General features: G+C 35.1%; 2 protein-coding genes across 2 annotated transcripts; both read left to right on the forward strand.

Annotated features, from left to right (window-relative positions):
* The first annotated feature begins 2,544 nt into the window (after nucleotides 1-2,544).
* LOC110940202 (ribulose bisphosphate carboxylase/oxygenase activase 2, chloroplastic) lies at nucleotides 2,545-7,930 on the forward strand. The gene is made up of 7 exons (XM_022181754.2): nucleotides 2,545-2,647; nucleotides 4,508-4,833; nucleotides 4,942-5,047; nucleotides 5,321-5,406; nucleotides 6,180-6,652; nucleotides 7,304-7,585; nucleotides 7,676-7,930. Exons 1-7 carry the CDS (start codon nucleotides 2,612-2,614, stop codon nucleotides 7,789-7,791), a joined length of 1,425 nt encoding a protein of 474 aa, XP_022037446.1. The 5' UTR covers nucleotides 2,545-2,611; the 3' UTR covers nucleotides 7,792-7,930.
* Nucleotides 7,931-14,620: 6,690 nt separating this feature from the next.
* LOC110938652 (subtilisin inhibitor) lies at nucleotides 14,621-15,297 on the forward strand. The gene is made up of 2 exons (XM_022180835.2): nucleotides 14,621-14,678; nucleotides 14,997-15,297. The coding sequence occupies exons 1-2, from the start codon at nucleotides 14,630-14,632 to the stop codon at nucleotides 15,191-15,193; spliced, it is 246 nt and encodes an 81-aa protein (XP_022036527.1). The 5' UTR covers nucleotides 14,621-14,629; the 3' UTR covers nucleotides 15,194-15,297.
* Nucleotides 15,298-15,578: the final 281 nt, after the last annotated feature.

Raw genomic sequence — 15,578 nt, forward strand, 5'->3', positions numbered from 1 at the left:
ATTGGCCTTGCAAATCAATGGTGATCTCATTTTTCCTTATTTGCTACATACCAGGGAATTTTTATACTTACAAAGGTTTTACATACTCACATTACATGAACTCGCTCAACAATTTTTGTTGATTTTTCCAACTTACATGTATTTCAGGGAATTAGGGATCTGGCGAGGTATGCTATGTCTACACGCTGCGTAGGGAATATGAGGTCATCCAAGTTTAGGTGTTGTGGCTCTTGCCTGGACGAGTCGCAAGTCTTAAGCTGTGTTTGTTTTTATGTTTGTGGTTGTGTCTTTTGAACAATGTTTTTATTTTGTTGGGATGTAACTCGATGCATGTGTCAACGCTTTAAAACAATGTTGTGGTATTTTATTTTAAAACATGAATCTATGGATGATCTTCATGGTTTTACTTTCATATAGCTTTGTTGTGGTTAAGCTATGGTATTAAGAAGTCACACCAAATAAACCCACGCTTCCGCAAAGCCAGGGTGTGACATTCTCAGAATTTTGCAGGGAATGTTTAGACTTTTGCAGGGAATGTGTAATGGCCCAGGCACATAAGCCATTACAAATGGCGATTTTTTTGAATCTGGTACACATATGCCATTACAAATGACGATTTTTTTGAATCTGGTACATATGCCATTACAAATGGCATTTTTTTTGCAATTCCTGAAGATATGCCATTCTTAATGGCGAAAAGGTACAACTAATTTCTACACAAAAAGCCATTTGAAATGGCCAAATCTTTAAACATTGTACAATTGCCATTGATAATGGACATGATTTAGTTATAACTGTTTAAAATATATACACAAAATAACGTGTTTCTAGGTCAACCCAGTGCGGTTCGACCCATATTTAAAAAACACGACATGTTTCAACCTGAACCTGTTTTGACCCGTTAAGAAAAAAATAAAAGGAAACGTACCAGCGGTAACGGATTTTGAAGTGATTTCTTGAAAAACAGCAGCCATTCATTGTTTTGATGATGAAGACGATGAAGAAGATGATGAGCTGGCAAGTGAAGACAATTAAATGTTTCGCCATTCTTAATGGCTGTGTGTGCAGACTTATTAATGTTTCGCCATTAATAATGGCAACTGGTGCAGAGAATTAAATGTTTCGCCATTAAGAATGGCTGTGTGCAGACATTAACTTTTCGCCATTCTAAATGGCAATAAATTCAGAATTTTGCCATTATCGATGGAGTCCAATGAAATGTCTCCTGCAATTCCCTAAATAAAGCTGCAATTTACTGCAAAATTCTGAGAAGCCTACAACCCAAGGAAGAAATCGCCATTTTGAATGGCTTTGGCATCATTTGTGAAATATTTTGACAAGCAACGTTAGTTGTGATTTACTTTTTGAAACTGGCATCACTGTAAAAACTCTAAGAAATTACATAATGCATGATAGTAGTTATTTCAAAATTTGATTACTTTATATCACGACCATCACTAGTTGTTGGCTTGTTGCATGTTATAATCAAATACGAACATTAATATGAATCAAAACTAAGTTACCATTCTTAATCATACATATTATTGAATTGACAGGTCTTAACCTTGGTGATATGTTTTATTTTTATTTCTTACTATTTTTCTTTTGTTATATATCAATGGCTTGTTACAAATAATATATAGTCCGTATTCATTTAATTTTTATAATTAACAAATGTTAGTAAGATAGAATAACTTACAAGTTTATGCAAATAAACACTTCAAAATCTAGTAGTTGCTAGAAATCTCCATATTGTTGTCATTTGGTGTCGGTATAAATAATTCAACAGTTTATCTTCATGCAAGGCCAAAGTCTCGTTCAAGTTGGTTGTCAATATTAATTATAAAGTTCCACTGTTTATTGTTATTGTCTTTAAAAGATTGAAAAAAAGTAAGACCGGAAGATTCTAGTCAAATAGACATTTTAATTGTAAAATTCATATTTTAATTGTAAAAATTCATATTACAAATATACTAATAATATGATATAGTTTGAAATTCAAACATGATAATATTTATAGAGCTTTCAAATACGAAATTAGATTATCACGGATTTAGATATCGTCTTTTAACAAAGTTAGCATAAAGATAGCTTTTTAAATTCACTAGCGCGCAAAACATGATCAAATCGGATAAGATATTAGGATTCTATAGTCCAGATCATGATTTCATGTAAGATCATAAGATTGGAGAGTAACTATGCAACACCAAAACAATTTGTTAAATGAAATTGTAAAATCATATGATTTTTATGATGTTTGTCTGTTTCTGTTTCTTTTTAATTTTTAAAAACAAATCCATTAGTTATAAAAAAAAAAATTATCAAACAAATCCTATATTAGTGTATATATGTCATGTATATTTTATTATTTTTAACATCACATTACTTTTGTGATTAATGGACACTTTGAATCTCCCAATCGTGTGGTGGTTAGAAATCTGCAAACCCAAACCACATACTTTCGGTTTCTGGAAGAATCAAAAGCTCACATCTCCATCTTGATTTCTTACTATAAATAGTAACTATCCTTCATCTTCTTCAGTCAACTAACTTTTCAAAGCCATCATAATAAACCATCTCATTCTTCCTTGGTTCTTTAGTCTTATTGTCAATGACTACCACTGCCGGAGCTGTAATCCAGACACCGGTAATTACCACCTCAAATTTTTTTTACCACCTCAACATTTTTTTATGTGTCATAGCAACTATCCTTTTTTTTTACTTCTACGTAGTTAAACAGTATCTATTAACTCTTTTCAAGAGGGTATGCACACCACTGCAATAATTAGTAAATTTACGCTTTCTTGACAAAGTTACACATTTTGAAATGAGTTTTGAATACAAAGTAGTTCGTCTAAATCTCTAAGCTGACTACATTTTCATAATACTTAAGTGTGCATTTTATATGAATCTACAATAATTTGTTAATTTTTTGTGCTTGTTAACTTTTTAGAAATATAAAAATATATTATATATAGTAACATTTTAAAATGTGAACAGTACTAAGGGGAGGGGGTGGTTATCACTTGTAAAAATTCCATCACTCACAACATCCAATCAAGTTCCGCCATGTCATCAACCATTTTTCCATCGCTCACAACTTTTTTTAGTGACAATAGTCATCACTCACAACACCCAACAATAAACTCTCACATCCTTTCCTCCATCACGCGTGAATTTTTTCACGGGATCCTTCCATTACTCGTGATATTTGATGGGTGGCGGTGGAAATTGAACAAGTTCCACGCGTTGTTATTTTCCATCACGTACCAAATTAGCACCGCCCTGCCTCCCCTAATTCATAATTGTTCTACAATGCTTACTAGCTTGCTTTACACAAAAACCATTCTAAGTGCTTCTCCTTATTTATAATTTGCCCCCATCCATTACAATTTGTGACAGCCTGTTAAAAGGTATAATTTCTAAATAGTAATTGAGATCAAATCTTTTTATACAAATAAATAATATAGTTTATCTTGAGAATTTCTTCATAAAGGCATTAATTAAGAACATATTATTTATATTTTATTTTTGGGTGTGATGTATATACAGTAAGATTAAATGATAATGGTTATATCACAAGAAATTATTAGTTTACAAATTATACATAAAAATAGTTTTAATCTGATCTTATAAGATTAATAATTCCCAAACAAAATTATGTCTTAAGTTGCATTGTATAACTTTAATTCGTAAGTTTTTTAATCAAACATAAATTTTATAATTATGATCCAATGTTAGTATTTAATTAACTAATCATAATTATGATCCAAAGTTAACTAATCCAATCAGTAACGTTTTTTTTTTTTCGTTTCTATAGTTTTCGGTTGATATAAAACATGTGTCGATTTCCTTAACGCATATTATAAATTTAGTTTTTGGGTTGTTTATTATGGTTGCTATAGAGAGTGGTGATACCGTAATGAACCAAACCGACACCAACCAAATACTCGCCGCATAGCACGGAATGATCCCGCTAGTTTATACACAATTTTATTTGCCAACGTTCCACTATCATTTATTTTTTTGGAAACAGAGTTGTAAATAAAGTAATTTTGAAGTAATGTATATTTACTTTTTTGAATTAAAAAATGATCCGTATTATTAAGTAACCGCATTATTAATATTCTTTTTTAGTTTTTTGTTTAATATATAATTTAGTAATTATCTAACTATTAGAGCATTCACATCCAATCCACTAAAAATATACATACATTCTACTAAAAAACAACTCATATATCAATATATTTCCACTAAAAACAAATACCTTTTCTCTCTCCTTTTCAATATATATTACATTTTCTCTCTCCTCCACTCACAACCACTTTTTATACTTTTCATATTCTAACTACATAGCATTGCTTACTTTATTTGTTTAATTAAATTGTAATATAAAATTTATTAAAAACATGTTTCTCTTAAAAACTAAAATTATTTTTATTATAACTTTACACACGTTTAACTATCTGTTTAATTTGATAATACCTTAATGACATATTTATTGCAGGTGAACTTGAATGGGTACAGCCACTGTGGAAGAACACTGCCTCTAACATCAGCTTTCTTTGGTGGAGACATAAAGAAACCGAGTTTTAAACCCAAGAAAACAAATGTTTTAAGTGGGAAACTTAAGGTTGTTGCTGCCGAAGTCGATGAAGAGAAGCAGACCAACAAGGATCGATGGAGAGGACTTGCGTTTGATGAATCCGATGATCAACAAGACATTACGCGCGGCAAAGGAATGGTTGATACTCTTTTCCAAGCCCCCATGGATAACGGCACCCATTACGCAGTCTTGAGCTCCTACGAGTACCTAAGTGCTGGCCTCCGACAGTAAGCCTTTACTTCTATACACTTGTGTTTTTATTAGATTTTCTTTTGTTTTTAAACATTTCCATTATATTGAGTCTTTGTTTAATCTTCTTTATACATGAATGGCAGATATAATTTGGATAATTACATGGATGGATTCTACATTGCTCCAGCTTTCATGGATAAACTTGTTGTTCATATCACCAAGAACTTCATGACATTGCCAAATATCAAGGTAACCAACATATGAGTGGAATTTGCCAAAATTAACAGTAATCTTTTAAACCTAAACACTTTTTGTCTAATTTTTTTTATAACAAACAGACTAGTGTGTTAACTGTCCGTACAAAACTATACTAGTACAACAATAATATGATTTTTTTTATTTTACTTTGGGCGCACATTTCAATTCGTTTAGAATTCAACATATCCATAAGTTATATTCCAATTAAAAATGATGAAATTTCAGTTCAAAAAAATTAAAGTAGATGTACAATTTCAAGTGCAGGTTCCATTAATTTTAGGCATTTGGGGAGGCAAAGGTCAAGGAAAGTCATTCCAGTGTGAGCTTGTATTCGCCAAAATGGGTATCAAGTAGGTTTTCATCCTTCTCAGCAGTGTTGTAAAAATCGCGACTAGGCGGCGATTAATCGCTAGTCGGCTAGTAACTGAGTAATTTTTCGTTAATTAGTCCATTAATCGCTAGTCGGGCCTAGTCGGACCTAGTCGGCCAGCCAAAAATCGGCGAATCCGGCCAGATTCCGGCAAAAAACCTGTATATTCCGGCCAAAACCTCTAAATTCCGGCCAATTTCCAACCAAACCATGTGAATTCTAACAGTTAATCTTGTATACTTAAAACAATGAGTTGAGTAAAAGTTAAAACCTAGCTACTTAAAATATTTACCGATAAAAATGTGTATATGTATACATAAAACTGAAAATTACATAGAAAAAAGCCGATCCGATTAATCCCGATTAACCATGAGTAATGCCGAGTAGTCGCTAGTCCCCAACTCAGCGGCCAACTAGCGACTAGCGAGTTCTCTAACCTTGCTTCTCAGAACTTTCATATCCTATATTGTGTTTTTAATACAAGATCGATGTGGCCAAAGGGTTGGTAGTTTAGATTAATGAGAAAATACTTCTATCTTTGTCAGAAACATTACCTATGATTGAAAATATTCATTATGTTCTTCTTTTCTATATACATATTAAAGTGATCTAAAAGTTTTTATGAATTACTTTAGACATGTTAGACCTAAAAATAACCTAACTCAACTGGCCCATAAGTAAATGAGTCGAAGTTATCACATCAGCTTCATCGTCTCTAGACTAATATTAATTTGTGTCATGCATGTGAGCCAGCCCGATTATGATGAGTGCGGGTGAATTAGAAAGCGGGAATGCAGGGGAACCCGCAAAGTTAATCAGACAGAGATACCGTGAAGCGGCAGACATGATTAGTAAAGGGAAAATGTGTGTGTTATTCATCAACGATCTTGATGCGGGTGCGGGCCGAATGGGTGGAACTACACAATACACCGTTAACAACCAGATGGTGAATGCTACACTTATGAACATAGCCGATAACCCTACTAATGTTCAGCTTCCGGGCATGTACAACAAGCAAGAAAACCCTAGAGTCCCAATTATTGTCACCGGTAACGATTTTTCAACATTATATGCACCTCTTATTCGTGATGGACGAATGGAGAAGTTTTATTGGGCCCCTACTCGTGAAGATCGAATCGGTGTTTGCATGGGTATTTTCCGAACTGATAATGTTCCTAAGGAGGATGTAGTCAAGCTTGTAGACACCTTCCCCGGACAATCCATTGGTAAGCTAAGCATGTATCTTGTTAATTACGGGTAAGCTTAGTTGTGTGGCCGGCTGTGATCAAAACTTTGGATTGAACTGTTAATTAAATAGGAGAAAAGACTAACCCAACCGGCCAGGTTGGTTGGGCCACCAAACCGATCATTTTTTACGTTTTTGCAGTTTAGTGGTTCGGTTTTAACGGTTAGTAGTTTTAAAGTACTAATGTATTATATTGCTTAAAGAGATAGGTGAATTTTGATCCATTCTTAATTATCAGTTTTGACCCGTTTCATTTCTAGCTATATTTAATGATTTCGTTCATTTGACCACACATATCACCCATTAATTTGAATTCTAGAAAGAATTATTTATTCCCACATTGTTCTATTCTTTTAAGTAATATAATTTAGATGAAACATGTGACACAAGTTTCTTTAAACGATTTGAAATGTTTTGTTGGGAGCTAGCGTTGTGTTCTTATCTATTTGACATATTATTATTAACATCAAACCCAAAACAACTTAATTTACATTTTTACATATATGGGCTTAAATTGAAATTGGGCCTCTAGACAGGCTTGGTTATTTAGCTACTTCATCACCAAATTAGTTTGTTGTTGTAAACTGCTTTCTTAATTTCCACAAGTGAACATCAATTTGTGTTTGTGCAGATTTCTTTGGCGCTTTGAGAGCAAGAGTGTACGATGATGAAGTTAGAAAATGGATCTCGGGCATTGGGGTAGAAAATATAGGAAAACGACTTGTGAACTCAAGGGAAGCACCTCCTACTTTTGAACAACCAAAGATGACTCTTGAAAAGCTTCTTGAGTATGGAAACATGCTTGTTAAGGAACAAGAAAATGTGAAAAGAGTTCAACTAGCAGACAAATACTTAAATGAAGCCGCACTTGGAAATGCTAATGAAGATGCCATTAATAATGGAGCCTTTTACGGTTAGGGTTTCTTCAATCAAGGCACGCATTTATGGAAAGTTTTCGACTGAATTTATAGTTTGAAGCTTTTGATTGATGTTATGGTTGCAGGCAAAGCTGCTCAACAAGTTAAGGTGCCTGTTCCTGAAGGTTGCACCGATCCTTCCGCTGAAAACTTTGATCCAACGGCTAGGAGTGATGATGGAACCTGTGTGTATAAGCTTTAGGTAGTTATTTAGGGTCTTATGTGTTTTGAGAACGCAATACCGTAATCATGTTATGCCTGGGTAGATATCCGTTTATTCTTTTGTATGTTCTAGGCAAGAATGTGTTAAATCTAAAATATTGGTGAAAATTAATTAATGACGCTTATTTCTTGTGTTAGTTAACAAAGAAGCATATAGTGCACTTTTATAATTTCGTAGGAGCCCCGTGAAACAACTAGTTATATATTTATTATATTGCCACCGTTAAGAAAAACTACCTTTCTAAAAGATCTGACTCGTGTAAAATAACCAACTTTAATCTAGGCCATTTAAAGTCCCTAGCAAGCTTCAAGAAGCAGCAGTTCAGGGCAATTTTTACCTTCTCTATCCTAATAACCAGCAATCAGCAGACGGTTTTCTATCATACGCTCCCACTCGGCCACTCCCAGCCTACAACCATATACATCCTTTTCCCATGTCATATGTGTTCACCCTTCCATTAACCCGAATTTGATTAATATGGTCTTCATATGTGCTCTTAAAGATCAGACCAAACTCGTCTCGCTCTTCTCTATCTAATAGCTACGATTCTTTCTCCTACTACCCCATCAAATCTACCGACGATGACTCCGACGACCACCCAAGGGAGTTAAACTTACAATTACCACCATTGATAAATCACTCTAACCAAAATGTTCACAAGTCACTTCATCTCCATTGTTGATTTATCATCGAAGTCACCGGAATCATTAGACCGCCGGATATATGTATATGTGAATTCTTTGTTGATTTTGCATCGTCATATCCTCTTACCGAATATACATATATGTTCTTAGGTACTTGGAGGTGATTGCATTCATGAAGCCTGCAACCCTCATCTTTTCGTCAGCACCTACGTATGTTAACCCTTCTTTCTTGTACCTTTCGATGAAATCTCTAAAGTAGTGTTTGGTATGAGGTAATGGAGGATGGAATGGAATAATCCATTCAAGGGTAATGAAAAAAGAAGTGTTTGGTTGATGATGTGAATGGAATAAAGCATTACATACACCATTCCATTCCTTCTAAAATTGTTGAAATCTATTCCTGGGCTCCCCTCAGTTTTTTTTTCATTCCGTTCAATATCAAACGGTTGTTTCTTTATTTTGCCCCCTCCTCACCGATTATCCCTCCCCTTCCATCGTTATCTGATTTGCACATCCTCTAAACAAGGAATGGATTATGATTTTGCTTATATATATCGCCATTTTCATAGAGCAAACGTCACTCCTCTGGAACCCTAATTTGCCCAGTTCGTTGTGATTTTCGTCATCAGACACGAAATCAGGTAAATTGTTTATTTATTTGTTCAATTCTTGTGATTTTATCATCCCAAACTTTCAGTGAATGAATGGTGAACTTTAATATGAACTTCAATCATATTTTGATTTCAATTTTAGTTTATTGATGGTGCATTGAGGGCAGTGGCGAAGCTTGAACTTTTTTTACGGGGGGTCGAAAACGTATATACCCAAAAATTTCTATACAACCGGGGGTTCGAAAACATATATACCCAAAAAATTCTATACGAAAACTACATATATAACACTACTGGCCGAAAAGTTCGGGGGTCCGGGAGCCCGACCCCTTCAAAGCATCGCCCCTGATTGAGAGGTCGCTATTTCAAGGTGGGGTGTGATGGTGATTGTTAGTGGGTGTAAATTAACTCTTTACATAATTCAATTCATCGTTTTTTTTTTTTAATTTTTGGGTGTCTGTTAGAAGTAATAAATTAGAATAAAACACAACAAAAAGGTTTTCCATTTTTATTCAAGTTGTTCGTTACTTTTTCATATCACAACTCTTGTTGTTCTGTTTTGATAGTTCATATTTTATAGTCTATTTCGGTTCTATGTATTGAATTACTGGTGAGTTTTAACTAGGGGTGCAAGCGAGCCGAGCGGCTCGCGAGCTACTCGAGATCGGCTCGAAAAAAAGCGCAAAATAAGCCGGGCCTTTGAGCCCGAGCCGAGCTTGAGCCTAAAATAAAAGCTCGTTTGTTTATCGAGCTTTAGTGTGAAAGAGCCGAGCCGAGCCAATCTTATTTAAACACGTTTACGAACCGACCCCGAACTTAAAAATAAGCTTATTTAGTAAACGAGCTCGAGCACGAGGTTCAATTATCGAGCTCACGAGCCTGAAAAGTTTGTTATTTAGTAAACGAGCCGACCCCGAACCTAAAAAATAAGCTTATGCAAGAATTTAATGTCTCATCCTTTTTTAGTCAAAACTGAATGTTTTGTTTTTCATATAATTTTTTTTGCAGATAACAGTTGCGGTTGCTGGCGTTGGACCTTTACCATAAAAGGTACGTTTTTTTGTTGCAACCCTTTTCATCTTTGTTTTGTTTGTTACTTCCTTATTGTTGTGTTGATCTTTGTTTGAACACTTGTGGGTTTAGTTAGTAAGTCAATTCAATAGGCTTGTTTAGATAGGATTTTGTTGGTAGAAACTAGAAAGACCAATGAGTGTTGTGTTGGAGGGTGTGCTATTGGGTGACTGGTCATGTTGCGTTTGGGTCGAAACGGGCCACTTAAAAAGTGTCATGTTGGTTTGGGTCAAAGCGGGTTGTTACTATAATAGGTTTTGGTTGAAACGGGTCGCTTTTGAAAAAAAAGTATTAAATGATGAAACAAGAATATTACATAATGGATCCTTGGACTGCAGCTATGTTTAACAGTTATAGCACAACTAAGATTTCAATTGCAATGCATATAGGCCCCTAATATTGGTATTAGTTAGTGTTAAGAAACTAATTAGGTTACCTAACAAATTCATATGACATAGAATCATATAAAGAAACAGTACATATTGTTTATTGGAAACCTCATTAACAAATTTGTCTAAAATCAACCAAAAGACAAACACAAACCCACACAAAAAAAAGTAATTTTCCTGTACGTTTTGGCACACAATGTGAAGAATCGAGTAGCGTAGTTTCAATTTCGCAGATCAGGAGAGACTTTATTCGAAGAGAAATGGCATATGATCCTTTCGATGATGCTGAGTTTATTGACACAAATAATGATGTGGATGACGAAGATCTTGGCTCAAATGTGGAACATATTACAAGAGTTGGGACCTCGAATGAATGGTCGAATGAATGGACAAACTTCAGACAAAATTTAGCAACATCTATGTTTAATTCATGGACATCTAGACATCACTGATTTATTAGACCATCACATTTTAGTTATGTTATTTTGGTATTGTTTATTAAATGTTTTTTGTTAGAATAAATCTGAATGTTTTTATGTGTTTGTTATCTTATGTTTGTTGTTTATAAATAATTGAATGTTTTTATTATTTATATAACATTGGTTTGTTGTGTGAAGACATGGAATCACAACCTGATTCTGAAAGGGGTCCAGGAAAAAAAAATGGAATGAAGATGAAGATGAGAAGCTTGTTGCAGCTATGCTTGATGTGCTCAAAGTTGTGGGTTTGACTACTCGTGAATGTGACAAGGCTGTATGTAAGCTTGCTCAAAATGAAGAGTTGATGGTAATCTTTTTTAAGGTTGATGAAGAACGCAAATTTGGATGGGTAAAGAATATGCTTGAAGATATTGCTTGACGTGATATTCGATGACTTTTGGATTATTTTTAATTTGCAGACCTTGGATGATTTTTAATTATTTTGGTTGGAAACTTTTGAATAAATTTTGATTTTTAATGGAAAATTTTGTGAAAACTAGTAATTTTTCTTTATTTTCAGACAAGGGTATTGTTGTCATTTTCAATGAATTGCATTCCATTCATTCGTCTTTTTTCGCATACCAGACAACACAAAGTAATGCATCAATCCATTCTCACAGGTTAACCAAATATGACCATGGAATGGTAATGACCCATTTCATTCCCTTACTCATTCCATTCCTTTGTCCATTCTATTCCCTCGTCCATTCCATTACCCCATACCAAACAGACCCTAAGGCTTTCATCATCCCTTTGCTTGACTTGGAAGGTCGTCGTTTCATCTTTGACGTATCTCCTTTGCTGCGAAGTTAGCCAAGAAACCTTTGCTTAGATCGTCGAAGGTTCGAATGCTTCTGTCGGGCAAGTCATTGAACCAAATTCGGGCAGACCCTACAAGGGTTTGCATGAACATAAGGCAGCACTCGGCGTTGGACCACTTTTCAATCCTCGCAGCCCCGGTGAAGATTTGGAGATGGTCTTCGGGATCTTCGGTTCCATCATACGTTCTTATGTGAGATGGCATCATAATCCAAGCGGCAATTTGTTGAGAAAAACAAGACAAATTGCTAGGCTTGTAAGATTTAGCAAGATCTTCTTCTGCTCTTAAGGCCGGATTGTTGTTTGCATTCCCTTGAGTGGCCAACACTTGGCTAATGAAGTGTTGCCAAGGGAAGCTTGCCATCATTTGAGCCATCATTTGTGGCATCAAGTTGAAGCCTTGAAGGATTTCGGGTTTTAGACATGTAGTTCATCCCCATGGAGGTGCTCATAGCTGCACTTCGTGCCAAGGGAAGAACAAACAAAGCCTGCTTCCATGTTGTGGACACATAAGGAGGAAGGTTTGAAGCTGGTGACTGTAGCAACTGATCCAAAGTTAACTCATGTCCCAACGGTGCACCAGTTGCTACCGGTTGGGAGGAGAATAAAGGAAAGATGGTTGGATCTGGTCTTGCAACTGCATACGGACTCGGATTTGGTGGAGGGTGACTAGGACCAGCTTCATTTCTGGATATGGTAGGTTGTGAACTTACAAAAGGAGGCAAAGGTGGCCCAGGTGACAATGAGGGTCTGGTTCGTCATAATCCAGTCTGATTCTTACTCCTTTATCCCTTTCTCTGCTCACATACTGGTTAAGGAGGGACCTCAACTGTAGAAAGTTGATTGCTACCCCATCAGGTGTTAAATCGATGCGTGTTGGTGTGCATGTTGCACCGATATGAGAGGATGAGACCCTTGAACGAGATGGGGTTGGTGTCTGAAAAGAAGAGAACTCAGGATACGTGGCTCCTATTGGGGTGTTCCCCGGAGATGAGGATGAGGTGGGTATAGCCGGTGGAGTTTGGCTAGCACTAGGTATAGAAGTACGTGGTACTTGGTTCACCTCACCCGGAGATTCACTTTCAGACATGATGGTTTTGACAAAGTTGGAGCTACACTACTAGTTTTCAAAGATAAACTTAGTGGCGTAGCCCTATGGTGGGCGCCAACTTGTTGCTACAACAAATATGAGACCAAGAATAGTGAGCGGACTGGTTAGGCAAAAGGGTTCAAGAGTCTTGATTTGCCTAACGCAGGTCGCGGGGTCCCCCTACGTATGCAATATGTAGGGTCGGATCACTCTTCTATCAATTGCTTTGAATTTAAGGTTGAAAGAGATTCAACCCAGATCTAATGCATGCAATGTGATAGTGTTTTGGTATATGGAGAATAGAACATGCAATGTGCAAGTTCTAGAGAGAAAGAGTGAGATTTCGGAATGTTTGGCCGAATGACCAAGTGTGGACCATTTATAGAGAAGGAATGTGCCAAGAGAGGAAACATTTGACTAAGCGATCCGTGTATGCAGTGAGGGGTCGCCCTTTTTGGAGGGTTGAAGGCTTTGGACCTGCGGATAAAAGAGTGTATTCACCCACATGCTCTTTTGCGGCCAAGTGAGAGAAGTCACACGTAAAGTGTGATGGGACGTGACCCTGTCCCATGCTTTTTGTTGTTCACCACAGTTGGTCGTCTTCTAAACCTTTTAATCCTTTACGCTATATTGCACCTATAGTTAGTTTCTTAAGCTTGAAATACCCACGTCATCAATTTCCTTATCAAGACTTGTTGATTTCCGCCTGAAGGGATATACAACTAGTTATGTAACAGTTTCAGTAAAGTCTTATTAAAACATTTTTTTAAGAACAAGATTTAATCATCCCAACCAGAAATCAATATACGATTTTAAGAATACGGTACATCTTGTTGACATATATGTAAAAATGTATTAACCATGAATGTTCAATGATGTTTATGATGGTAAAATCTATATCTTGCCTACAAAATTAAGAGTATATTTTGTTCATATAATATTCTTGTCGAAGTATACAAGAAAGAAGTTATTAAAATACAACAACTTATTTATTAATTTTATCTCTTGTTCTTATAATATATTTTAAACGTTTATCCTTGAGCTTGTTTTTTCTTCTATTGTCCATATCCGTTTGATCAAATTATTCATTGGCCGGCAGTTTTTATATCGCCATCTCGTTCGTTTTTTTATTGTAGTTATATAATTTTATAATTGGCAAACTAACTTTATTAGGTTTCATTTTGTCCATATAATTTTTTAAAGGCATTTTGTCAATAAACTTTACCATTATTTATCATAATAGAGTTAATATCAACTTCGATAAAAAAGAATCCTTAAGTCAATTTTGGTATATAAAATCTTTTATACTTTAAAATATTTAAATATAACAATCACTAGGGATCACTAATAACAAAATTATTAACACACGCCTATTGCATGCATATAATTGTTTGACAATTCTATTAAGCTACGCTATCTAATAAAAATTGACTATTTTAAATAAAAGTTTACACACTGTTACATCTTCAAAACAATTAAATATGAACATCAGTATTTTAGCATATTTAGGATATTACCTCACCAAAGTTTAAACAAGTTTAAAAAACATTAATACAATATTAAATTAAGATGAACGACTTTTTTATGAAAATTGGAAAATAAAAATCCTCTTGGATGTTGTCACCTAACATAATCAGATTACATTTGTTGGCATTATATATAGCCACAACCCTATATATAGAAGCACGAATGTGTTCAAATTAAAGCGATTGTCATGGCCGAGGAAAATACACCCCTTGTCACACCGCAACAAACTCTCCCAAGTAAGTTGATTTTCTCTATTTTCTGGTCTTCCATTATTTTATTTTTTTAACGTCAAACTAGGGGCGGACATAGCCTTTAAAAAGGGGTAGCCCCACTACCTCTTGACGCCCGGGTGGTAGTGTAAATTTTGAAAAAAATTGACGCTTTTTTGATTCCGTTACCCTTGTTTTTTAAAATGTTACCTCTTAATGTTTTTTCTAGATCCGCCACTACGGCAAACTATCATACTCTTAAATATCCTTCATTATTTGAGTTCCTATTTGAACACAGAATGTGTATAAAAACGTTGTGATATTTTGCAAATGAACACATTGCAGGTAGGAAAACAAACTGGCCAGAACTGATGGGGATGAAAGCCGAAGATGCGGAAAAGAAGATCAAGGAAGAGATGCCAAGGGCTACTATTCATGTGATTCCTCATGATAGTTTTGTTACAATGGATTTTGTGGCAACTCGAGTTAGGTTATTTGTCGACTCTTCACAAAATGTTGTTAAGGAACCGAGACTTGGTTAGATTGGATGTCTGACTTACACTATGAAAGCATTGATCATGTATATCCATTCCTAAGAATGATTATATATATATTTATACACATATATATAGTACAACTTTTATTATATCATTTGTTCATGAACGTGTGGTTGAATTAGTGAAGGACGGTTCTACGCATGTGTGTATTTAAGGATGTTTACATCATGTAGTTTTAAGAGGTTGAAGCAACTTTAAGTAGAGACCACAAGAACAACATAAGCATATGTTCGTAATGGATGTCAAACATAGTGGAAACTGGGAAAGAGAGGCGGCTATGCAATTACATGGTCATATTTTGTATTACACTTAAAGTAATAAAGGAATATTGGATTATAATAATCTCAGCTATTCGTCATTTACCGCCAAC

The sequence above is a fragment of the Helianthus annuus genome, chromosome 1 (assembly GCF_002127325.2).
Source record: "Helianthus annuus cultivar XRQ/B chromosome 1, HanXRQr2.0-SUNRISE, whole genome shotgun sequence".
NCBI lineage: Eukaryota > Viridiplantae > Streptophyta > Magnoliopsida > Asterales > Asteraceae > Helianthus > Helianthus annuus.